Source organism: Leptidea sinapis, chromosome 27 (genome assembly GCF_905404315.1).
Source record: "Leptidea sinapis chromosome 27, ilLepSina1.1, whole genome shotgun sequence".
Lineage (NCBI taxonomy): Eukaryota > Metazoa > Arthropoda > Insecta > Lepidoptera > Pieridae > Leptidea > Leptidea sinapis.
The window spans coordinates 4,998,782-5,025,944 of record NC_066291.1 but is presented as its reverse complement, the minus strand read 5'-3'; the positions used below and the strand labels follow the sequence as shown (position 1 = coordinate 5,025,944).

The window sequence follows — 27,163 nt, the reverse complement described above, 5'->3', positions numbered from 1 at the left end:
CATTTCTGCACAGACTAAATAATTATAAATATGGTACACAGAAAATATATACTCTGTGGTAATGAAAAGCTGTCTGATCAATAGTTTAGCCTTTCATCTGTCCCATTCTGACAAGCGGATCTTGTCTGGGGTCTTGTCAATAATTGTACCATATTTAATGAAAAATTATTCGTTTTTATTAAATTACTTACGCTTTTTGCATATCAATCTTCTATTAATAAAATAACCTTACCGATGATATGTCACACCATCTTTCATTTGTATTATTTAGGCACACTCAGGCTTATTGATTACACACGACTAAGGATAAAAATGAGCTTACATTGTCTTTAAGCACACTTTTGCCGTCTGTTCAGCGTCATTACTTACGTTACTTAAATTAGAACAGAAGGCCTACCATCAACTTTTAATTAGCGATACAATTCTGATGCAGTTCAGTTTAGGTACCTAAACTAAATCGCTAAGATTCGTACTATGAAGTGCCTATAACTGATTGGCGTTTGTATCGCTTATGGAAGAATGAACGTAATAAATTTGTCTGTGGTCCGCGGTGTGAGAAAGAGATGACGGTGTACAGTCGTTGCATATTCGTCTGTCTCTATTACTCGAACCGTATGCGTTGCGTTTCTAAGCCTAAAATGATATGATTCTAGCGGTTTTTTTTGCGTAAAATTGAATATAAATACATTTTAAAATTGCGCTTTATAGCGTCAAATAATAAACAATTATGGCCTTTTTAGTACTTATTAAATATTCGTTATATATATATAGTTCTTCGAATTACAAATTAGGGGTATGTTCCGATATGCACTGCAACCACTGCACAGTGTGGCGTCAATTTAGTATACTGTGAAGCCGTTCAGCATTCAAATGAATGTATTCTAGTTCATCAAAGTTTTCTAGTTCATTAAAAAAAACTGTTGTTGGAGTACTGTCAAATTAAAAAATATTTGGGATTAAACTGTAGGTATTCCTTATAAAACGTAAGGTATTCGAGTGGTTTTGACTGATCACACAAGTTGAAAACGCCAGTGCTCACAGTAGAATATGGAGGCGATTTATGACGTCATATATTTCCGTAGGGTACTGCGGCAGTATACTGGCAGTCCATAACGGAACGTATTTTTCTACATTGATAGCACTGTGCCGTGCGCGCAGTGCATATCGGAACATACCCTAAATGTTTGCTTAGGTGTTTTCGTAAAAATAAACTGATTAAAACTAGTTATGAACGCACTTCCATTCGAGTTTGATTTGACAGGAGCACAGAGTACATTTTTTTTCATTCGTTCTTGCGAACCGGTTTTAGCCAGCGGCCTTACTGCCTCGTATTTAGTATTTTCAGTTTCGGTATTTATTTTCGGTATTTTGTTTTATAAAAAAGACCGATAAAGTTTTCTCCTCCATCTTTCATTAATTTAATGTTCTTTTTCTGTATATTTTTAACAAGTTATTAACAAAACGATTCACTTTCCGCTAATAATTAACAACTTTTTTTTAATCGCTCACTTTGACACATAAGCTATCCAGTTTATGTTGTAATACTATCTCATGGTACGAATAAATGTTCGAACTAAAACAGTTTGCGATTCACTTTCCGACTTGATTTGACGTCACCTAAATTGGATAGCTCTAATCACGTCGTGGTACGAAACAGCCGCGCAGTTCATTTTAGGTCGTCAATTGAATCGCAATAAGAGTTCATGGTAGGCCCGCAGGACTTGACTATGGTTTTGTAAATTTAGACATGTGTCGTTCTTTCTATTTTATAGATCCAGATCAATACTACTCTGTTGCCTAAATGAATCGGGTCGCGCGACCCGTTCGCTCGATTGATTGGTTCTGTACCGGACAGTGGTTCACGCCTCAGAACCAGAACGTACAATAGCAATTATATAATATGTCATTTATTTCAGGCATTTTAAACCCATTACAGTAAATTGAATAAGATGTACTTAAAAATAAAATTGTATACATCACAGTACTTAATAATTAAATAACTTAAAACTAAGATTGCCCCAAAGGGGGGTTCGTACAAAAAGTAATGTACTGATAATACTATTTCCGGTTAATGTCACGATGCACCGAAAGCCAGTAATGGAGTATAGGATTCTCTGGGTGCTCAGAGCATACACTGAGAATTTCGTTTTCGGATTCGCGAATGTGAGACCAAAAAGCAGCAACTCGTGATCTTATCACTGCGAAATAATCGGGGACTCTGGCGTCGGCAAACATGCCCGACGCACTGCAATATTTGGGCAGTCTCATCAGAATACGGTATGCATTATTATACTGCACTCTGATGCTGCTTTGTGCAGTTTTAGTGCAGTTGACCCAAAGCTGACACGTGTAGAAGCATTGACAATATGCTCTAAATAGTGTCAGCTTCGCCTCAGGACTGCATCGTGCAAACCGGCGTGCGAGCATATTGCATCGAACAGCCAGAGCCCTCCGCTCGCATTCTATATCTTCGCTATCACACAAACTCTCAGTTAGGATATGCCCCAAGTACCTGAATCGGTCCACTCTATCTATGAATACACCGTCTAAAAAGACCATCGGAATTCTCTCCAGACCTTTCTTAGCCGGAAACACCATGATTTGTGTTTTTTTAACATTATATTTTAGGCCATGCTGCCCTGCATATTTTTCACAGATAGCCAGCAGTTTCCTGAGGCCTCTGATTGAGGGACTTAAAAGCACCATATCGTCAGCGTAGCTGAAGTTATTCACGCACGTTTTCCCTATATGACAGCCAACTCCGGCATTCCTAAGTTCCACAATCAGATCATTGACATAAAGGCTAAAGAGGTCCGGAGAGGTTAGCCCTCCTTGACGCACGCCGCACTCTAATCTAAAGTCATTAGAGATGGCGTCGCCCCATTTTACATAATTTGTTTGGTTTTCGTACCAGTATCTCAACAGATCTACAGTTTTTTGCGGTACATTCGACCAGGTGAGTTTTTGCCATAGTAATTGGTAGTTTACCAGATCAAAAGTTCGGCTCAGATCTAAGAAGCATGCGTATACAGCGGTGTCCCTACGTGTGTAGTAGCTAACTGTCGATTTGAGAGCAAATATAGCAGAATCCGTTGAGAGACCGGGACGAAAACCAAACTGCGCATCATCAATCTTTAAATTACAGTTTATATCCGGGTAAATTAATCTCTCCAGTATTTTTCCTATAATTGTACCTAAGGAAATTGGCCTATAGTTTTTGAGACTGGAGAGATCGCCAGTTTTATTTTTAGGGATAGGAACCACCACAGTTCTCATGAGGTTTTTTGGCAAGTAACCTGTATTTATGCAAATGGTAAAGAGCTCCGCCAATTTACTATAAATTTTATCACCTGCATAAAGTATATGCTCCAGGCTCAATCCATCAAAACCTGGAGCCTTTCCCCTTTTCATTTTAGTTGTAACACTGGCTATATGGTCCGATGAATAACGAAGAGGTTTACATTCAGTACTACTATCATTACCAGGCGATGAGGCATATTCTGCTGTACGAGTAGACAATGGGTCCACTTTGAAGTGGTGCGAAAATAAGTCGGCAATGCGTTTTGGTTCATGCTCTTTATCAACGCTCGTAGGTAAATTTGATCTATAGTTCAGACGTTTCGTGGCCTTCCAGAATTTTACGAAGTTTTTATCTGCCTGATGCGAGGCTAGAATATCCATCTTTATCTGGTCCTCGTTATTTTGGCACCACTTCAATTTATTTTAAAAATCTTACGACTGTCCGCCATTTTATCGAAAAAAGCACCAGTTTGCGGCTTACCACACCATAGCCAGTATTTGAAATAATATCTCGCTTTTTGGTGACTCTCACGAACGTGGTAGTTCCATCCCAAAACTTTCTTATGTCTTACGGGTGCATCGTGACACACACTCTTTTTGGCAGCGTCTTGTAAAACCTTAACAATACTGTCATAATAGCGGTCTAATAAAAATAAATGGGCATTACATAAAATAAAATTACTAAAATTACAATCTATACAGCTTAAAAAATGACTAGATAAATTAATATCACTCAGGTTATCACAACAATGGATATTATACCTATTGGTTTCGTTCATGTCTCTGTTACCCCAGTGAACTCCAGATAGTGTCTTATTTTCTATAGATATTGTTTTTTTTTAGGAAGTACATCCATTTCACACTTAATTAGAAGGGGAAAATGGTCAGACCAGTACACTCCAAGATCCACAAAAACGGAAATTACTGTTTCACGCGCTGCAGCCGTCACCACGCAGTGATCTAGCCAACGCTTAGACCCGCTGCCATCATTAATATGTGTAAACGTGTCCGGAGCTAGAACCTCAGTGTCAACGCACACGAGTGAATAGTCTGTGCAGAAAGCAAGCAGCTCGTTACCGAATCTAGTACCACAATGTGCGTTGAAGTCACCGAGCACATAGATAGCTTCAATATCACTGTCACTGATCACGGCTTCAATACTTCCGAAACAAGCTATGAAGTCTGCCAGACAATCTTCATTACCATTATCAAATGGTAGATAGACAGTCATTACAAGGATATGGCGTCCGCCCAAATCAATTTGCACGGCCGCCAATCTGTCACTGGTACAGTCTATGATAGATACACTCGGAAACAGTGACTTACGCCACATCAGTGCAAGTCCCCCAGTCGGCCCTTAAGAATTCCTGTAGAGGTATCCACAGCTGATTTAGCAATACAACTGAAGTGCTGACTAAGTCCGTTCACAAATCCTAAATCATGTGGGAGGAGCCAAGTCTCCTGCAAGGCCAGAATGTCAACGTTCTCTGATAGCTTCTTTATTTGTTCTGCAGATCTTTTTATAGAACGGCAGTTAAACGTAGCTAATGTTATATTGGTTGGCTTACTATTCATATTATTTATTATTACTTAAAGCAGTATATAACTGTCGTTCCTTATAACGTCGGTATACTAGCCCCGAAGGCCAAAACTTGGCATCCAAAAATGTATTAATCTTACTTGCATGTATCTTAACTTTAAATGAGTTGAAAGAGGTCTCCCTATTTTGAGTAAGACGTTCAACACTAATACACTCCTACCCCATATCGTTAATGTGTTCCTTGATGTCAGTTTCGGAAACAGTTTTTAATGCGCGGGAGATATATATGCAGCATACTGGATCTACGACCTGAATTTTACACTGAGCCACAGATGTTCCCCTCATATTTGCTCATTAGATTTCGTCGCCGCGTCGCTTACAAGCGTGCAGTCCGCCGCTACGCCGATTAGGCCCGAACTAGTATTACGCGTACGGGTCCTTTTTGCTTGGCGCGAGCCTTCCTTGTTGTACACGATGTCTCGGTAGGTCGGTGCATACGAGCTCCACGTGATTACTTCGTGTACACCTGTAGGTTGCGGTGCAGTCACAAGCGGTAGCGGATTCGGAGATGTTAAATATTTCGCCTTTTCTGGGGTCGTCATTATCGGAGGTGTATTGACACCTCGCTCTTTATGCGAGTCTAAAGAAATCCGTAAATTCGCAAGCTCATGGCTGAACTTTGTCTTAAAATCTGTCATTTCAGCTTTCATTAAGGACATGTCCTTAAGTAAGCGATTTACGTCTACATGATCGAACGACACTGGTGGCAGGCGACTTAGATCCCTCGCGACAAAAGTTGGTTGATCATCGGGGTCAACTTCCTTTAAAAGTTTTATAACATCTTTTATGTTTTTGTTTTTTCTATCTTCACCTTTCCGTTGAATATTTCTGACGCCGTCACCACATGCGTTATATAGTGCACTTTTACCACTCTCTACTTCAGAATCCGTGAAATTTGTAGCACAGATATGAACGATGCTTAACTCATCTAAAACATCTATCTTGTTTTGCACAAACGTCAAAAACTCGTTAATAATAACACCCGCCATGTTCTTTTTAGATAGACCACACACCACATATTTTGTTTTAACTTTTAACGCATAGTGCGCGAAACACGTCCGTCCGCTACGGCGATGCGAGCGATTACTTATATTATAATTATACAATACGATAGTACTAAAAGGTACACAAATTTAATTTGAAAACAAAACTTATGTTATAACGTGTGGAACTTGAACCCGTGTTCTCTCACATTCCGGTGAGCTCTCTTACCACAGAGCCTACCGTTCGAGTGACGTATCGTTGATAAATCTTGTATGTCTTGTTCAACTCTCAGGTTGTGGCTTAATCTACAGGATCTACTTTACAGTTGATAACCTGGTCAACCCCATTATTTGGATATTAGAAATTTGACTTGAGATGTCTCTCTTTCAAATCTAAACAATATCTTATTTTTGAAAGGGATAACCCTCACTTCTGGATTAACTACACAAATTTAATTTGAAAACAAAATTGATGAACGAGGCGGGCCTCAAACCCGCGGCCTCTCGCATTCGATGCGAATGCTCTTTCCACCGAGCCAACCGTTCGAGTGACGTATTGTTGATAAATCTTGTATGCCTTGTTCAACGGGTTCGAGTACATGCGTTCACTGAATGAATACACTTTAATATCTGTGGTCTCTGGCGGGTCTCTGTCTGAAGTTAAAACTTAAAATTGTATTTTCTCTATGTTATGTTGTGACTTGTGGTCACCTTGTGAAGCCTTGTGGTAAATGGATAAGTTTTGGACTTTGGTTTCATCATTTCATTCAAAGAGAAATACATTCATGTTTGGTATCTGTAGTTATAGTTGGATTTGTTGGAAGAATTGATATAGTGAGACATGTGTAATTTATTTTAATTTTGAAAGAACTCTAAAGTTAAATTTAAAGCATTCTTTTATAATAACGGTACTGTATAGTGTATACAAATAATTAATCACATGTAAAGCTAATACATAACCTAAAACATGGGCGAAGAAAATAAAATGATGTTTCACGAAATGGAATTGGACGACCGTATTTTAAAGGTACCTCATATTAATATTACAATATACATATGTTGAGTTACTGCATGGTATACTTGTTTTGATGCCCACTGGCTGATATTGATGTTTTCGTCATTTGAATATATTGTAGGGAGCAGGATCGCTTCCTTAATCCTTCAAGTCGCAAATCTGGTAAATTTAAAACTAGATTCATAAATATACTTGGCAGATTCAAAATTATTTTAGGGTTCTACGTTGCAGAAAGAGATACATAAAATTTTTCGCAGTGCCTATTAATTAATTTTTAATAAAAAAAAAGTGTAAACAATCTGTCCTTACATTCTTCAGTGAGTTTTTGGTTTAACAGTAGGTGATTTATGAGTGGTCTAATCCAAACAAGCGGTCAGGGTTCACTAACTTTTTTATACCTGTATATGTATAGTAAACATATGTTATAATAATACTCATAAATATAAAATTGCTGCATGTAAGAATGTAGTGTATAACTTCAAAGTTGATAATTATAGGTAACTAAGCATCAGGCACTTATTGAAACTTCTTTTATCAATCAGCAACATCATCTTGGTCATTTCAAGAATATTTTTCAGAAAAACTTTGTAAGCTTGTCAGTATTTGTAAATAATTATTACATTGACAATCCAAATAGCCCAGTGAACCTGCCTATTGAGCTAGTAGAGGTCCCAGGTTTGAAATGCTGTAGGTACAAACAATTATGTGATGAATATGGATGTTTGTTTCCAAGTCATGGTTGTTTATTTGTATATATGTATGTGTAACTAAGTATATCATATATAATATGTAATTATCTTGCAACCCATAGCACAGGCTTGTGCCTAAGACAATTTGTGTTAAAGTGTGCCAATATTATCTATATATATATATATTTATAATGAAAATGGTCTTTGTTTGAGACTTATGGCTACTTATTTTTTGAATTCCAACATTCCTTCATTAATATATTTCCTTTTAAAATTCGGCCAGCGGAGAGGGCGGGAACGGCTAGCATTGTATATAAATTATTTAATTTAATAGAGCTTTTATTTTAAATACCACTTATAATTAATATTAAACACAGGAAGGCTCAAAGGAGTTGAAGTTTATATTTCTTTTACTCATTAAAGTTATAGGTATTTAGGTGATATAATTTTAAACATACAAGTTTGGTGTTCCTTCTAATGTGACCCAATACCTATAACTTTAAAGGTCTGGGAATGGATATCCTTCCTTGCTTTGCTGGAGTTGAGAGGTGTTCTGAAGACCTACATAGGAAGTGAGCACTTATCACTTGTTAGCGACTTAAAGGTTCAACAGTACTCCTATTTTATAAAAATATATGAATCTCCTATGTACATGTAAATACTAATACATATTATTATATTTTATTTATAAGACTTGTGTATCAAACTTCTTTTGACTTTTATAAAATGTTCCTGTTTGCTATTAAATGATAATAAAAATATTGAACACAGATTTTATTTTTCAGGCATTATCACAAGTTGGTTGGTCACACCCTACTGTAATACAAGAGACTGCAATACCTCTCCTCTTGGAAGGAAAGGACGTCCTGATGAGAGCAAGAACTGGTTCTGGTAAAACTGCAGCATTTGCAATACCAGTCATCCAAAAAATATTGAATTTGAAAAACACTAGTACTTATCAGTGTATCAGAGCCCTTATTCTCTCCCCAAGTAAGGAGTTATGTGGTCAGGTCAGTTTATTTATTTAGTTGTATGTAATGTTCATATCTAACTAACCGTCACTTTTAAATATTACCATATACAAGGACAAACATTTTTGCAAGACCTATAAATACGTACATAATTATTAATTATTGTAATACTTTACTCTTAAATTTTGTTATATTTACGTAAAAAATATATATCCAGAGTTTTTTATACTAAGCTATTATGAATTCAGCATTTCTTGAAATATAGCTCTATTTGTTTTATTAATTAAAACACTAATAAAAAAGAGAGACAAAAAAAACTAAAATAGACTTTTTTACTATACTAACTATTTACTATACTATTACCCAAACTTTAATATAAATTTGCTCTAAAATTTAACTAATAATTAATATCATAAACTCTTGTAAGAAATTTTTGTGGAGACATATTTTTTTAAAGTGAACTTGCATGATAAATTATTTTAAACATAACCTGATGTAAACATCACTACAATAATTTATGAAACATTCCTTATCACAAGAATCTTGGTATATAGATTTAATATACAAATCAGAATTTATGTACTTATGATGTGGGATTTGAACCAATGCCTCATGTGATACACACCAGCACTTTTACCACTTAACCATCCATGGGAATGACATTATTCATAACCCTTGGTATGTTTATTAAACTCTTTAATTGTGGATTGAGCTTATATAATTTATTTAATTAAGAATATTATACTGTACAAAACTCCTTCAAATTGTACATTGTTTAATGGCTATTCCTATGACATGTTAGTTAGTTTAGCTGGGCTGATTACACACTTAGCCTCTTGATTGGGCCATTGTGCATTTTTAAATATGTCTTCTTACTCCAGCCAGCCCAGATCATTCCAGAAGTCTAGCAGTCTTTTTAAGTTTCTGCAGGCATCTGAAAGTGATGCTGGTGATTGGAGTATTTGTGCCCGTTGTTCGGCCTCACTGCTGCACTCCAGAAGCACATGTTCTGGCATTTTCTCTGCCTCCATGCATCCTCTGCACAAGGGGCTAGACTTATGATAGACAGATGCTTGTTCAAGGGACAGTGACCGGTGACTACACCTACAATTGTGTGTATATTGTCCCTGTGTAGTCTCATCAGGTCGCGGGCGAACCTCTTTGGGGGCACCAGATCCACATTCTTTGTTTGTCTGCAACCTTTGCTGTTTCTCCATTCTGTTAGGTGTGATTGTTCCGTTTTTTCTCGTAGCCTTTGGGCCTGAGGTATGGGTAGTAGTGGCTCAGGTCCATATGCTACAGCTTCGGATCCCCTTGACTCCTAGGACATGTATACAAAAGTTGGTTTCCGCTATTATTATCAGGTAGTTTACCCACCCTTGGTGAGTGAGTCATGACTAGCAGATGTCTACTTTGTTGAAAGTTATGGGTAGTCATCATAAGTCATAAGTATAGTCATCGTAAACAGGGAAACCTAATATACAATATTTTAAATTAATTGCAGATTGCTTCAGTGATTGCAGATCTCACATTGAAATGCTCTAGAGAAGTAAAGTGCATAGATATCTCAGCCAGTGGTGACATGCATATACAGAAGTCGTTGTTATCAGACCAGCCTGACATAGTGGTGGCAACACCCGCCCGAGCACTAGCACATCTTAAAGCTAACAGTATGAGGCTTAAGGAGGATCTGTCCGTTCTAGTTGTTGATGAAGCTGACCTTGTCTTTTCCTTTGGATATGAAGATGAAGTGAAGGAACTGTTAGGGTTGGTATCTTGGATCTATATAATTCAAATCGTTACCAACATGTTTAGTGTTTGAGTGTGCTGAAGATGAACCTTCCATTGTTTACCGTTTCCGTTTCGGAAACTCGTGTATCGGGAATCCCATGGTATGCCTCACATTGGCGCGATTTCGATGGTAGCGCAGCGTTCTGTTAATGCGTTTTATTTTAAGTGTAGCAATAGATTGTGACCACAACAAGTGGTCACAGAAACTCACCCATTGGTACCCGAGAGGTGCTAAAAGAAAGAGAGGCAGACAGATACTAAGGTGGGAAGATGACATAAAGAAGGTTGCTGGACCAGTTTGGAGTAGAGTAGCGCGGGAGAGAGAGCACTGGAAGGTCCTAGAGGAGGCCTATGTCAGTGGACAAGCTAGACACATTGTTAAAAAATAGAGGAAATAAAAAAAAAATACATGTAACTGCATAACTAATGTCTAAAAATAAAGGCAATCTTTATCTTTAATAGATTGCTTATAATTAGGATGATTTGAGTGAATTTATCAGAAAGCTATTGAAACAAACTATAAGACCATGCAAAATAAACCATCTTATAAACAAAGTAAGGGCCAAGGGCTTTTGGTTTTGGTGTATCTGAAAAATCTAGTGCCCTGGGGCACTGCCTGCTGAATTGAGTAAATTATATAGTAATAAAGCTGATTGAATGATATCTGTTTAGAAACAGATATTTTGATTACCTACATACATTGCTTGAATATTGTTTGGGTGTGCTGGTGTTTATTGTTACAATGTTTAATATTGTTAATATTTATCTTATATCTCTAAATAAGCAATTCTTGTATATATATAAAATGAATCTTGGAAACGACTCCAATGATTTTCATAAAATTTAGTGTACAGGTAGTTTCGGAGGCAAGAAATCGATCTAGCTATGTTTCAATTCAAAAAAATGTAGTTTTATCCGTGTTTTAATGAGAAACAGCTAAAATAACATTAGAATACCAAGGTAAATTTCGCCACTATATACAAGACTATAATAGCTCACATTGGGTGATCCGGAAAGCAGAAGACCCCGGTTCGAATCCAGATATCCTATTAGTTTTGTATTTTTGTTCAAGTTTTGTACATTCTTAAAAATACCAGCAAGGCTGGGTCATCCAGATATTTTATATATATACCAGAAGTATTATAATTTTTCACAGAAGCTTAATTTATATTTAAAAAAAATATCAAGCAAGTACACCAAATAAAAATGGCATAGGCTATTATTACGTCATGGCATATCTATAGTTGTTGGCTCAGTAATTATTTCTTTAATTATATTCTATTCTTCCTACAGTGGCTTCGAATTATTATCTATTATTTATTTTATTTTACTATTTGTCTCAGAGTATAGAAATAATGTTTCTTATTACTGTATGTTTGCAGGTTTTTACCAAAAATATACCAAGCCGTTCTAGCATCTGCCACACTATCAGATGATGTTCTAAGTCTCAAAAAGATAGTGCTCCGTAATCCGGTAACCCTGAAACTAGAAGAGCCTGAGCTGGCACCATCATCACAACTGCAGCACTACCATCTCTATGCAGAAGAGGATGACAAGGCGGCCATATTGTATGCACTACTCAAACTTAATTTGATAAGGGGGAAAAGTATCATATTTGTAAGAACAGTGGATAGATGTTACAAGTAAGTTTAGATATTACCTTCAAGAATAAACTATGATAGTTGAATGAATGAATGAACGAAATTTCCTTATTGCACTTAAAATAAAGATAACTTTTTTATATTCAAGCTTTGTCAGCAAAATTGGGCCACCTAACCACTGATCAGTGATCTCTTCCAGGTAGCCTAAAATAATGTGTTCAACTCATTGAACAATAATAACCATAATTATGTAATATTTTTTTAAACTAATTTTGATCTTGGGGTTGAAAAAAAGGAAAAGAATCAAGAATGCTGTGTCGAAAAATGGCCGATAATGTTTCCTCTTAAGTGGCCAGCCATTTTGGCAAAAATTGATGAAAGAATAGAATGCTGTATCTGTGGTCATGATGAACAATTGTCTGATATAATTTTTCATTCTGAATAATGGCCAATTCTTACTCTACAGAAAAACAAAGTTGTTGACAGACCCTCTAAATATATTTACTTTCCAGTAAATGTATTTGTTATATTTTTAGAATTACATAATCACAATTGAAAACTACTCAATTGGGGATTTTATTTAATTAGTTTGAATAAGTTGATTTGGTTTTCGATGATTCAAATATATTAAAAAAAGAGTGAAGAAAGTATTTAATAATTTTTTCTGTAAGTATGTATTTAAACACTTAGTACAACTAAATAAATGGGGCACACTAAAAGCTTTGCACTTCTAGCTAATCGGAACTATTTGAATTTCGAATATTATTTTTTTTTAAACCTTCTTAGTAATAAAAAATACAATTGGCGGGTAATCAAACATTGTCGTCGTTGGATCCCTCATGAACTGACAGCGCAGCAGAAGTGGGCTCGCGTGGAATGGTGCTTACAGATGCTAATGAAGTACCACCACGGACATTATAATGCTGTTTATGACATTGTCATAGGAGACGAAACGTGGATTTATTGTTTTGAACCCGAAAAAAAAAACAGAATTTGTATGAATGTGTGTTTGAAAATGAGAACAGGCCAACAAAAGTGAGGCAGGCGAGAAACGTATTTTTTTTCTCAGCTGAAGAAGAAGTTCGCACAATTCCACTTGAAGATCAAAGGAGTGTTAATGCCGAGTTGTATTCTAAAATTTGTTTTCCCAGGGTGTTAAAAAAGTTCGCGAAACACGTCCAAAACGCCGCGTTCTCCTACTACATCATGACAACGCTTCTTCACACACGGCCAACAAAACTAAGCCATTTTTAGCTTCCGAAAAAGTACAACTCGTCACCCATCTTGCACATAGCCCCGACCTAGCACCCTGTGGTTTCTGTATTTTCCCCAAAATCAAAGATCTGATGAGAGGTTTCACTTTTACCAATTCCGAAGAGGCAGTGATAGTCTTCAATCAGCACGTATAAAGCATGCCTTCAGATCTGTGGTCCTCCTGTTTAAAAAATGGTTCGATCGCATGAAAAAAATGTTTAAAATGTAATGGAGAGTATTTTGAAAAGTAATAAACATAATATTTTGGTTATAACATGTTGCTTTTTTTAGTTACGCAAAACTTTTAGTGTGACCTACGTATACATGCTTAAACAAATATAAATACATATCAATGATTCTTAAACATTCTAGGTATTATAAAGTTATTTTAATTTTATTATTTAATTATCATTCAAAGTAAACTTCATTATTTTAGGCTTAAATTATATTTGGAACAGTTCAAGATTGGTTCGTGTGTTTTGAACTCGGAACTACCAGCTTCAATCAGATGTTTATCTGTGGATCAGTTCAACAGAGGCAGGTTCCAAATAATTATTGCATCTGATGAAAAGGCTTTGGAGAAGCCTGATGGAGGGTTACTAAAAGGAGAAGACATCAGAAAAAAGAAAAAGGTAAAGTGCTTTTGTGTTTTGTTGAAGAAAATTAGAAAACTTGGCGCGTATTATATATACAGTATACAGGCAAAGTAAATTGGACAAAATTATCCAGAGAGCCATTTAAGTTGATGTTAAGTCGAGAAAATAAATTCTAGATCTAGTATTCTGTCTGTACAACAGTATCACTCCAGTGTTCCATTCCTTAGACTTGTAAAGTTGACAAATTCTTATATTTATTTTTCATATTCTAGCAAAAATCGAAACGTAAAAAGGACAGAGAGTCAGGAGTGTCTCGGGGGATTGACTTCCAGCATGTCTCCAACGTTATCAACTTCGATTTTCCTTTAGATGTCAATTCCTATGTACACAGAGCGGGGAGGACGGCTCGAGGGAACAACCAAGTATGATAACTTTTAGCTAATCTTGTACTTCTTTTCAATTATACGTTGTTTTTTAAATGTTAAAACAAAAGTATGGTATTTTGTATTACAACAAAATAAAAAACATGTAAAGTATTGTCATACTTTATAAGTTTTTATAAGTAGAATAAAATTAGAAACTGGTTCCATTTAGGAAATATTTTATTTTTAGAAGATTTGCCATTCTGGGAATTGTTTATTGTTTTCAATTTAACGTCTAGTTTGATACGTGCATTACACACACTAATGTGGCATATAAATCACGAGTGTTACATTACGTTTGTTACTCACACTAAATTAATAAGCGCCGCCTGTTTTCATCTGTTGTCTAGCAGGAAGAGGCTCTATCTAGACATAATAATGATCTAACCTTATCTCATCTTGATTTTCAAAAAAAGTGTTATTTTAATTGAATTTTAATTATGCAGGGATCGGTGCTATCGTTTGTTTCAATTAAGGAGAAGCCGTTGATGGAAGATGTAGAAGCTCATTTATCAAAAGGATTCAATGGACAAAAAGTAATACAGTATGTTCATTTGTACATTCTATGATAGATACTATTTTTATATGCTTTATATTAGCTTCACCTGTATGTTTGTAACCGACTTCTTTGGGCGCGATTTTGACCCACTTTGAACGGCTAGATTTCGTTCAAACTTTGTAGATTTATTTAGGACCGATGACATTACACTAATTTGATAAAACTATTCAATTATTCAATTTGCAAAATATGATGGTTAATTTATATAATTTTTATCTATAGTCGATAAGATATTGATGATGATTATTGATGTTAAAGTACTTAATAGTTTTAAAAATACGCTTTTATAGAAAATTTAACTAAGAAATGAAAAATAAATGATAGTTAAAAAATACTAAAAAGCACGCTTTATAGAAAATTCAACTAAAAAATAGAAAATAAATTTAACAAGTTTATAAATTTGACAGTAGAAGATAGTAATTTATCTCTATCTGTATAATTATATTGGGAACAGTACAATTTTGAATACTTTAACCTTGTATTGTAAACAAGATGAAAAGGAAAATTAAAATAAATTTCTACACACATATAACATATAAATTAGGCCTGAAGTAATTCTGTTTTTAATACTAAAATGATTTGCCTGATTACATGTGTTTAGTGTGTAAAGAGATGAAACAACCTTTAATAGTGCCGATCAATTCAATGTTTGCCTTACTCCTGATACAGACTCATTGACATATTAAATACTTATTTATGTACTATTAATATATATAATATGTACTATTAATTATAACTGCATACATTTTAGAGAAATATGATTTAACCAAAACTTTATAGACAATTATGATATTTCAATAGTTTATTACGTGTTCTGAATATCTTTCCATATAATTCAGATACTGATCAGTTTGAGAAAATAGGAATACTTTTTGTTGTTATTTAGTTTGATGGAAATTTATTTTTCTTTTTTGGGATTAATTAAAAATTTAATTTGAGTTAATTGAGTTGAGCAGGTTATTAACTGCAAAGTAAATCCTAGAGCCACACCCTAAGAGTTGAACAAGACGTAACAAGATTTAAGAAACAAACGTCGCTCGAACGGTTGGCTCAGTGGAAGAGTGTTCGGATGGAACGCGGTCGCGGGTTCATTCCCGCATCCTTCCTAAATTTTGCTTACAAATTTAATTTGATTGTACAAAACTTTTTTTTTTTCATTTATTATAATAGTGTATCTCTGCCGAATCAGGAAGTACTCGTTCGCGCTGGAGGAAGTGGAGGGATTCCGGTACCGGTCGCGAGACGCTTGGCGCGCTGTCACTCGTATCGCCGTGCGGGAAGCACGCCTGCAGGAGATCAAACGCGAGCTGCTCAACTGTGACAAGCTGAAGGTAAACACGTCACTGACACCGAACTAACACCAGCGACACACCCCACTGTGAGCCAAATAGCCACTCCATTCAAGTGGCTTTATGGACAGCCACTCATGGACATCTACATAACAATACCAGAGGTCTTACAGATGCCTTGTAAGCCTGTGTGGTAGGAGACTCCTTTGCACAGGATGCTGGCTAGATTATGGTCCGTGAAGCAGTAATGTGCTAGCATCGTTGTGTTTCGGTCTGAAGGGCGCCATAGGTAATGAAATTACTGTGCTGATGAGACTTAATAACTTGTCTCAAGTTGATCAGCGCAATTGTAGTGCCGCTCTGAATTTTTTGGTTATTTCAAGAATCACCATCTACCATGAAGAACTACCATCAGTTGAACGTCTTGCTCGTCTCGTCCCTTTTTGTCTTAAAAAAAGGTGTGTGAGTATGCCCTCAGCTGGAAGGTCTTCAAAGTTTATCGGTTTCGTTTTGGGAACACTGTAACCTGATTAGATGAAGCTGCTTGAGGCAACAGTGGAAGGCCTCCTTTGAAGAGGATGCTGGATAGGCGACTACCACCTCGGTGCCATTTTCTGTGAAGTAGTAATGTTTAATGATTTTTGTGTTTCGGTTTGAAGGGCGCCGTAGTTAGAGAAATTATCGGATTAATATTATGTCTCGAAAGTGACGAGAGCAAATGCGATGTGGCTTAGAATTTCGAGTTGGCAGGGCGTATCACACCATAGTCTTGCTCATTTAGGCAATAAATGTTTATTGAATAGCGGGGTTGTGGAATGCCAGACATAAAAATGGTGCGGGTAAAATTACTTACTGCATCGTAATTATTGCATCATAATGCACTATCGAATCGCGTCGTTTTCAAATAATGGCAACATTTATCATGATGACAACATAAGCTCATATATCGTTGATGAACGACTAATCTTCTCCCTGAATCGGTAAAGTTGCAATCGCGGGTGCGTTTAGTTGGGGACAGGGCGTGACTGTGTGTGTGTGTGTGCAGGGATACTTCGAACAGCAGCCGGGTGAGCTCGCTGCCATCAAGCGGGACAAGGCGCTGCACACGGTTCGCCTGCAGCAGCACCTGGCGCACGTGCCCGCCTACCTGCTGCCGGCTGCGCTGCGCGGGGACGACGGAGACGAAGACACCCCCGCTCCGGCCCCCGCCAAACGGAGGCAGCCGCACAAGTTCGGAAGTGCCAAGCGGCACAAGTATCAGGTGACTAATTAGCTCTGTATCATTTTATAATATGACTAGCCACTACCCGCCCGCTTCGCTGGGCGAATTTTAAAAGGAAATATATTTTATTCATCTTTTTACAAATATAATAAAAAAATAAGTAGCCATAAACCATCTTAGATAAATTTCGCATCGAGTGGTGGTAGTTTCATGTCGATACGATCAGTAGTTTAGGCGTGAAAGAGCCTCAAAGACCATTTTCATTATATATATACTAGCTGACCCGACAGACGTAGTTCTGTAGCTGATAATAAAAAAATACTGTTTTATAGGAATTGGTCAATAATATTTCATAACATCAAGAATTATTTCGTAAAATATGCTCCCTGTTAAGTCCCTGTTGTTATAATGAAATTGTTTCACAGCAGAACTGTCAAACCGTGCGTTAATAAATTCTCTCACAGAAAAAATGTCCATACAAAACAAATATTGGAAATAAAAATAATTATGGGTCCCAAATCGAAATCAAAATTATCCTATCTCTCAAGTTAAACCAAACTGCACTCGATGAAGTAATTCCCATTAAAATCCGTTCATTAGTTTAAGAATCCATCGAGGACAAACAGCGTGTCACGTAATTTATATATATTAAGATATATATACCAGCTGACCCGACAGACGTTCTGTTCATAATAAAAAAAAAAACTTGGAATTTCGTACAATCCGTTCTTAGCTGACCTCTACTCGGTGAAAAGAATATTCCTACCAAATTTCAAGTCTTTAGCTCTAATGGTTCCAGAGATATCGTGATGAGTGTCTATATACGTGGAAATCACTCTTATAAATTTTAATAAATTTTTATTCTATTGTATTCTTCTATTCTATATATAGATATAGAGCCCCACTCGTTGACAATGGAACAAGACTCCTTGTAAGTCACTTCATATGATGTTACTGGAGTGAATAGATCTGTGGGTACCGGATGGACGCTCTACAAGGCGAAGGCGACTAACTGTAACTGCTCTTAAATCCGCGAGCGAGGACCAATCTTATGCGAGACACGCCCTTTACAGTCGCATTACGAAATTTAAACGAACTTTCACGTATGACTTGTTTGCTTGCTCACTGAACGAGTTTAAAATTGGGGTAGTTGGTGAATGAAAAATTAGTAGGTATAGATTGTCTCTTGTAGCTCTAAGATGTATGTTTATATTAATTTAAATGCTTAAATTTAACTCAAGCCTCTATTGCAATAGATCATTCTATAAGGATAGGGGATTTATTGGTTAAATAAATAAATGTCAGCCCCGGGCAGGCCATCCAAAAATCACAAATCCAAAGTAGATTCCCACATGTGACAAATATCAAATTATAATAATTATATGTATGTGTTACATATAGCAACATCTAATTATGACAGTATTTAACTCTAGTTTTAGACAAAAAATTTATAATAAATATCTTCCAGGCACGACAGAGCAACCCCTTGCACAGCTTCGAGGTGAAGGGCCTGCAGGGGGCTTCCACCGACACCACGTGACCAGCACCTCCTGCCGACCGCGACACACACCTGTTAGTATGGAGAAAGAAGATACCCCGAACCCAAGTTCCCATCCTGGGCGGTCACTCTATAAACAGATTCATATCGCATTGCAGTATACTATCAGGCACATTATTAATTAGATAAATATAATATTATATGACTATTCGATCATTAAGGTATATCGATAGTGAACATGACAGTATATTTTTGGTTAAGCATCATTATACCTATCTACAATGATACAAATTCCATAAGTAAAAAATATATAATAACATTTATTTTATATTCACGGCTATAAGAAACTATAAACTAGTTTTCTGTAGATATATTTATTTAAGATTGTGTTAGTCGCATCTGTAGGTCATTATCAAATCATATCAAATGTATTTAATTGCATACTTTTCCACTCGCTAAATTTGTGTCATAGTTGAAACATAATTAGCCAATATATAAAAGAAGCATTGGTACTGCAATGTGTTAAGAACACTAAAGTTTTGTACAACAATCTGTAAGTTGTTTAGAGTGATCGCTTTAAAACTTGGATATTTTTTAACAAACAAGTGTATTTTATATGGAATGATGTAAATGTTTCAATAAATCCTGCTTGATATTGTGTTTCCGTTAACACAGCGCGTCGCCCGTCAGCCGATTTCGGTTAGTACCCGCCTGTGTTATCTGTTTGCCACCGCAATACCACAATATACTATGTTCAATATAATGTTTTCTTTTTTTGATTAGACTTTTAAAAGCAAACTAACAAGTAATTCTATTAGTTCGTAGACGTAATCAGCTTACAATTTGAAGTCAAACAAGTCTCCACAAATACTGAGCGTAAGACTTACTAAACGTGCTGTAGATATGAGACAGCGTCGTTTAAATAAAACAAACGAAGTCATGGAGAAACGACTATCTCAAGAGAGAAATTATACCTAGAGGACAAATTCAAAAGAGACTTGCATAGAGTGCAGAAATAGAACGCTTGCGTCATGTACTTATGCAGCAACGAACATAAGCGCATTGCAATTTGATAGCAGACAGAAATTCTGCCCCGAATTGCACCCTTATTGTAAACCGTTAAGGAGTTCCATTGTTGATTATGACAATTGCTTGACCATAACGAAGTTACGGTAGATGAGTCAAATATCCGGACAGCATATAAAAGATTTGGCCGAGTATCGTTAATTTGCTCCTAAGTATTGAAGAGTTCCGTTATTTTCTCATAATCACAACCGTACCAAACTCTCATCAAACTATCGGTGGCTTGATATTATATATATATATTCTTAATGCAGATTTAACACTTATATAGTTTTCTCATGGATGCCATTGTCAGAACTGGACCAGTGTGGACAACACGGGAAGCACCAGCTTTCAAATAAAAAAGAATCATCAAATTCAAGTTCTGAAGTAACAATCATATAAAAATACAGTTGAATTTAAAACCTCCTTTATTAAAGTCGGTTAAAAAGAGCAATAAAGCTATTTATCACGTATCACGACTCCAAAATCTACCCTACACTGGATGACCATAATGATAGCAATAGTACCTACTAAGAGAAGTTTTTGGTTTCCAGTGGTTGTATCAATATTGCAATCAATAGTGATACGCAATGGAGATAGTGGCATGGATCCTGGCCTCAGCCTGAAATTGTAACTAAGGTTGTACTAATTGTTAGGCTTATATTATTTCAAATTTATCCATGTTTAAGTATCAAATATCCTCTGGAGGAGTATATGAGAGTTCATTTGAGTAGAAGTTAGAGAAGTATGCATATCATTCATATTATTATTTATTTATTAGACATTACAAATACTTTTACAAGCTACCTTCTTCGGCAGCAGCGGTGGCCATAACGCTCACATCCATGGGTAAGGATGCCACTTGACGTCAGCCTGGAGTAAATGGTCGACGCAGAAAGGTCTCTCTGTCTCTCTCTTTTTCTATTCATTCTCGCTCTGGGCTTTCGCCTCGGCGAATGGCTGTAGAATGTCCGTAATTATGCCCCCATCCCCATACTCTGGGAGACGGGTGTGAATGTATTAAGTATTAAACTACGTACATATTTTTTTTCTTGAATGTCAATCAATATGAAGCAAGAGTCTCGTCTCACGAGAACCTAATAAGCCTAAGTACAGCTGCGATATAAATAGATTTCTATAAGGAGTCCCGACGCAAACCTTCTGGCTTTATAGCCAGATTACTTCGATTGTATGTACTTTCTCCACCGCGGTTAGAATTGGTTGGTTATATTCGCTTAACTATCTTGTTACCTTTGCGTTTTTATACTAATAGAATTAGGACAGTTCCCTCCATTACCCATAGATTGTATAAGCAGATCTAATGTTTACCATTATTATTAATACCCTTTAAAACGAATAAAAAACTTAATGGTCCGTAAAATGACTGAATCGTTTTCCATCGAAGATACAAAAAAATTAAGGTATTTTTAATAAGTAACGTTGCCTAAATTGGTTGTTTAACGGTCGAAACTATGATTTCCTTAAAACCTATAAAAATATTTTCAACTGCATTAGATAATATGTATGTTATTAAAATTATTATTGAATATTGCAAAAAAAATATACTGCAATTGCTATCTTCACCTTAGAATGAAGTATTGTTCATACTTCATCCTTACATTTTCTGATTTATGAAGTTATAGTGTGGGTTAACATGTTAAATATCAACATCATATTTCTATTGAATTACATTGTACAAAATTTTCTGCTTATATGGGGGACTGCGCAGAACGCAAGTCCCAACTATCAAAAATTGTGCGTACGACGAATTCCACTTGGAATAGGTCACAAAGTAGCTTATTCCCACCGCAGTGCAATGGTGGGCGCCACTCCGGGGCAACCGCCTTCGTGATCACGGTACACCCTACGCAAGGTTAGTATGATTTGAAAAAATCAAAACAACCTCTTATGAATATACCAATAAATTTCGTAAGCGTGTCATAATCACATTATCAGTGACATCTAGTGTTTGGCTGTCAAAACTTTAATGTCTAAATTTGAATTATTGCAGTCGATGCAATAATTAATTTATATCATGTTGACGTAATTTTAATATAATATTATTACCTTCTATTAGACTAGAAAAAATAAGAATTATTATTATAGTATGTACTTTCAATAAGAGTTTGTTTTGAACAATATTACTATGGTTATGATGTGATTATACAGGAACATGTTATTAGAATTAAAACTAGGTGGTCAAGACTCAAGGTACTAATTACTACTGGGTTGCATCGAAATTGGCGAAGTATAACACGAACTCTCATAAACTGATACCTAATGATCTATGATGATATAGTAGGGGACGGATTTAGCCGAAGTTGTATTTTTGACTTTTGATGTAGTCAAGAATTTATAGGTCCAAATAAATCACATCGAATGAATAATGGATACCTCGCTCATGTGTATTCAATATGCATGCAGATGAGACACCCATGGTCAACCATTGTAGATTTTTGTTTGATTGTTTATAATCCGATTTTACAGTCATGATTTTATGTATGGTGGTTGCGCCTTGTGGAGCTAGTGCATCTGATCTAGGTCTGAAATAATATCAGACATCTATTTGATTTTGTTATTATTTGAGTTGTGTCCTAAAACTGGTATGATGAATATTTATATGCGTTCTATAACAGATGACACACAACGATATTATAGATTTTCTTCATTATTAAAGTAAAACTTTTAGATCATTTATACGTCTAGAAAGACTGTGACAGCTGTGTTGACTGTAAACCTCTATTTTGAGCAATGCACGCACACTAGCACTAGCTAACACAAAGTGACATACAAGTCGCGAGTGTAAGACACAGCTTGTCACGCACACTAAAGTAATAAACCTGGCCTCTTTTCATCGGTTGTCTATCAGCAAGAGGGTTAATCTAAACTCATAAACATTCAAACAGGTCAGACAAATCAACAAAATATAAGAGTAAAGAGTTTCTTCATTAGTCTATATAAAACTACCAAGGTTTCAACCGTATTCGACGTTCGGGACGAATAGATAAAACACCATTTTCAAATTACAATAAGAAATAGTGCAAAATATACAGATGATATATGAACTTATACTAAGAAGTACAAAATGGAAGGGCAAGACCAATTGCGAAAATAAGAACCATATTGACCCATAAAAAGACGAGCTAAAGTCATAAAAAAAAATAAAAAGACCTAAATGGATGGACTCAGTTACTTATTCATATATTAAAAGCTATTGCCCGAGATAAATTTATATAGTTACTAACAAAGAAATAAATATATGAACTTATACTAAGAAGTACAAAATGGAAGGGCAAGATCAATTGCGAAAATAAGAACCAAATTGACCCATAAAAAGACGAGCTAAAGTCATAAAAAAATTAAAAAGACCTAAATGGATGGACTCAGTTACTTATTCATATATTAAAAGCTATTGCCCGAGATAAATTTATATAGTTACTAACAAAGAAATAATATACACAAAAACGCTATCTATTCTAGATGTATCTGGTGATTGGCGGCAATTGACGACGTGCTTGCACAGATCGCCTCCGCTGAAATCGTAGTCATGGGTGATTTCAACGGACAATGCCGAATGGCTGTCTGTAGTCTGTGGTACGTGATACATCACGTACCACAGACTACGCAGCGTGATCTGTGCATAATTTGGCATTGGCGTATAGTCTGTCCCAATTGGTTGAGTCGCCAACGCGGCTCCCGGATGTGGATAGCCACATTTATCATACATAGTTAAATCAGCATTGATTGCAAAAAACAGGCGAACTGCAAAGTTCTTAAGAGGATATATTACCGTGCCTCCAGATTTTATAAACGGCAAATCGCCCGTGCAAAATCGAAGCACATCGTCAAAATCGGCAAGCAGCTTTCCAGTTACCAGACCGGAACTTACAAGTTCTGGTCGTTGTCGTAAGCTGCTTTTAGTAATTTCAACCAGTCGTCCCGACCGCCGTTGCACATATGGAATGATACCCTAGCCTATACGTTGACCATCCCGCGGTGTCAGCTATGCCTAAAGTACAGTTCAGACAGAAAACTGTTAGGCGAGCTCTGTTTTCGTTAGACGTTAGGAAGTCGAGCGGGCTGGATGGCATTTCTCCAATCGTGCTTAGAACGTGTGTCCCTGAGTTGACGCCGGTGCTAACGTGTTTATTCCGGTACTCGTATACAAAAGGCGTAGTCCCTGACTCATGGAAGTCAGCCCTTGTCCATGCGATCAAAAAAAAAGGAGACAGTTCGGATCCGCCAAACTACAGGCCTATAGATATTACCTCCCTGCTCTGCAAACTCATGGAGATTAAATTTATGCTCTCCATAACCGCCAGCTCTCCGTATACCTAGAGGGTCACCAGTTGATCAACGACCGACAATACGGTTTTCGCCATGGTCGATCGGCAGGTGATCTCTTGGTATACCTAACACAGATGGGCGGCGGGTATCGAAAGCAAGGGGGAGGGCCTGGCAGTTAGCCTGGATATAGCGAAGGCCTTTGATCGTGTATGGCACAAGGAACTTCTCGCAAAACTTCCAACATTTGGTCTTCCCGAGAGCTTATGCAAGCTCTAGCTCCTCTAGCTTCCTGACTGGGCGCAGTATACAGGTCGTTATCGACGGTTATTGCTCGAATCACAAGTCCGTAAGTGCTGGAGTGCCCCAAGGCTGTGTGCTATCTCCCACACTGTTTCTTCTGTATATCAATGATATGTTGGACACCTCCAACATACATTTTGCTATGTAGACGACAGCACAGGCGATGCCGTATAAGTGGGCCATGCAGGTCTTTCCAGGGAAATCGTCGACCAGTGCCGGGAGAAACTTGTGTCTTCTATCGAGTCCTCTCTTGAGAAGATCGCGGAATGGGGTAAATTGAACCTTGTCCAATGTAACCCCCAGAAGACTCAAGTTTGCGCGTTTACCACAAAAAAAAAACTCCATTTGTCGTATCACCGCTATTCGGCAACACTTTCCTTACAGCCTCGCCTAGTATCGTAATTCTGGGTCTCGAAATCTCGAGCGATTGCCAATTCCGCGGCCATCTGGAGAGCAAAGATCATAAATAGAGCACGGCAATACTTCAAGCCGTCCCAAAGCGCTGTACAAAGCGCAGGTCCGGCCACATATGGAGTATCGCTCTAATCTCTGGTCTGGGGCACCTCAGTATCAGCTCGATCCATTTGACCGCGTGCAACGCAGAGCAGCTGGAATTGTCGGGGACCCAGTGCTCTGTGAACGGCTGGATCATTTGGCGTTGCGTAGAGACGTCGCTTCATTGTGTGTCCTCTACCGCATTTATCACGGGGAGTGTTCCGAAGAGCTGTTTCACCTGATTCCTGGCGCCGAACTCCACCTTCGCACGACACGCCACTAGTTAGGATATCATCCCTACCATCTGGATGTGTAGCGGTCCTCCACAGTGCGGTTTTCAAGGAGCTTTCTTCCACGTACTACGAAGCTGTGGAATGAAGTTCCTTGTGCGGTGTTTCCGGGACGATACGACGGGTACCTTCAAAAAAAGCGCGACCTTAAGTCTTAAAGTTACTTAAAGTCCTTACTTACTTCCTTAAAGGCCGGCAACGCTCCTATGATTCCTGTGGTGTTGCAAGAGAAAGTGGGCGGCGGTGATCACTTAACACCAGGTGACCCGTACGCTCGGTTGACCTCCTTTTCCATAAAAAAATGAGATTTCAACAAAAAATTTGAAATTAATACCAATAGCAAAGTTAATATTGAACCCTATTCATTCATTCGTCTCAGACGCCATTTGACATAATATCCAATGGGTGAAATGTAATTATATTACTACCACATAATATTACTCTAAATGATGTACATAACTATCTACATGATGATGTCCATATTTAAAAGCCATGGTCATACTTCAAGTTTCTGGACCGGCTCTTTGTAATACAATGGAACATAACGAGAGTAGGTTACATTTTAGTTTGTGTGATTGTCATTTGTTTTCACTAAGACATCCTTTTGAAAATTGTATTGTATTAAATGAATTTATCATCTTGATGGGAAAAGTTGCCGGAAGAAGAGGCGTAGGTCGCAGAAAAAAGTCTTGGCTGCGCAACATCCGAGAGTGGACTGGCATTGCGAGTGCGGCATAACTATTTCCCCTCGCGAAGGACAAACAATTAAAACTACCAAGCTGACCGCCAACCTTCGCTAGTCGGAGAGGCACGCGAAGAAGAAGAAATGAATTTACCTCGAGATAATATTTGCCTTTATGATATTCGCTATGGACTGAAGTCAACAAGAAAGTTGCTAGAGATTTTCAATCGGCATTTGCTGATGAAGCTCGATCTCTTAGCTCTGTGTATTACTGTATACCTGATTCAGTTTGGGGATTCAGACGTGGGCGTGATCATCTTCGGGACAATTCACCAAGCAAATTTATATTAGGTATTGGTATGAGCTACCGAAGACATTCCAGCCTAAAACAAAAAGGCCCTAGGTGATGATGGAATTACAGCCGAGCTTCTGAAAGGTGGTGGTACTCTTGTGCGTAAAATCCTCCAGAAGCTATTAAATTCCGTCATCCTTGAGGGTAAAACGCCGCAAGCATGGCACGGAAGTATAGTGGTGGAACACCTACAATATACTTCTGTGAATAACAATTCAAAAAATTAAATAAAGCGCATTTGAAGATCTTTAGGCCCATATCACTTCTGAGGCATGTATATTTAAGCTGTTTTCAAGGGTTATCACGAATCGTCTCGTGCGCAGGCTCGACGACTTCCAGTCTCCCGAAAAGCCGGACTCCGAAAAGGTTTAGCACCATCGCCCACATACATACGATGGGGCAGGTTATACAGAAGACTGAGGAGTTTAACCAGCCAATATGCTTGGCGTTCGTGGACATGAGAAAGCCTTTGGTTCGATCGAGATGTGGGCGGTGCTTCAGTCTCTTAAGAGGTGTTTGTATGGAAATGCCAGCTTGTCAGTTCGTCTCCAGGATCAGTTCTCGAAGCCTATATGACTGCAGCGTGGAGTCAGACAAGGCGATGTCATATCGCCGAAGCTGCTCACCGCTGCATTGGAAGGTGTCTTAAACCTTCTGGACTGCAACGGGCTTGGCATCAATATCAATGGCGAATACATCACTCACCTTCGAATTGCAGACGATATGTTGATCATGGCTGAGACATAACCGTAAAAAGCTAAGGAAACGTAACGGACAAACAGTGACAATTATATTAGTTTTTTTAAATATTAGCATGGATCTCTTACTACATGATGGGTGGTGCCCATCTAAGCGCCTTTTTCTGCAGCAATGTAGTATTGTTCAAGTATTATAATTGTGCA

At 37.3% G+C, this 27,163-nt stretch overlaps 1 protein-coding gene and 1 non-coding gene across 2 annotated transcripts; one reads left to right on the top strand and one right to left on the bottom strand.

The window, feature by feature from the left end:
* The first annotated feature begins 6,580 nt into the window (after positions 1-6,580).
* On the top strand, positions 6,581-19,553 carry LOC126972791 (probable ATP-dependent RNA helicase DDX56). The gene is made up of 10 exons (XM_050819842.1): positions 6,581-6,910; positions 8,373-8,597; positions 10,063-10,325; positions 11,732-11,992; positions 13,641-13,836; positions 14,073-14,222; positions 14,669-14,766; positions 15,971-16,112; positions 17,116-17,331; positions 18,761-19,553. The coding sequence occupies exons 1-10, from the start codon at positions 6,851-6,853 to the stop codon at positions 18,830-18,832; spliced, it is 1,683 nt and encodes a 560-aa protein (XP_050675799.1). The 5' UTR covers positions 6,581-6,850; the 3' UTR covers positions 18,833-19,553.
* Positions 19,554-21,570: 2,017 nt separating this feature from the next.
* LOC126972935 (U1 spliceosomal RNA) lies at positions 21,571-21,736 on the bottom strand. Its single transcript, XR_007731227.1, has one exon. It is a non-coding gene; the product is annotated as a U1 spliceosomal RNA (small nuclear RNA).
* Positions 21,737-27,163: the final 5,427 nt, after the last annotated feature.

Excerpts from the sequence above, each read along its gene's own strand:
- LOC126972791 (XM_050819842.1), top strand. The coding sequence starts at position 6,851 with ATGGGCGAAGAAAATAAAATGATGTTTCACGAAATGGAATTGGACGAC. Across the intron at positions 11,993-13,640 it reads ACAGTGGATAGATGTTACAA|GCTTAAATTATATTTGGAAC; the intron begins GTAAGTTTAGAT and ends TCATTATTTTAG. Across the intron at positions 14,223-14,668 it reads CGGCTCGAGGGAACAACCAA|GGATCGGTGCTATCGTTTGT; the intron begins GTATGATAACTT and ends TTAATTATGCAG.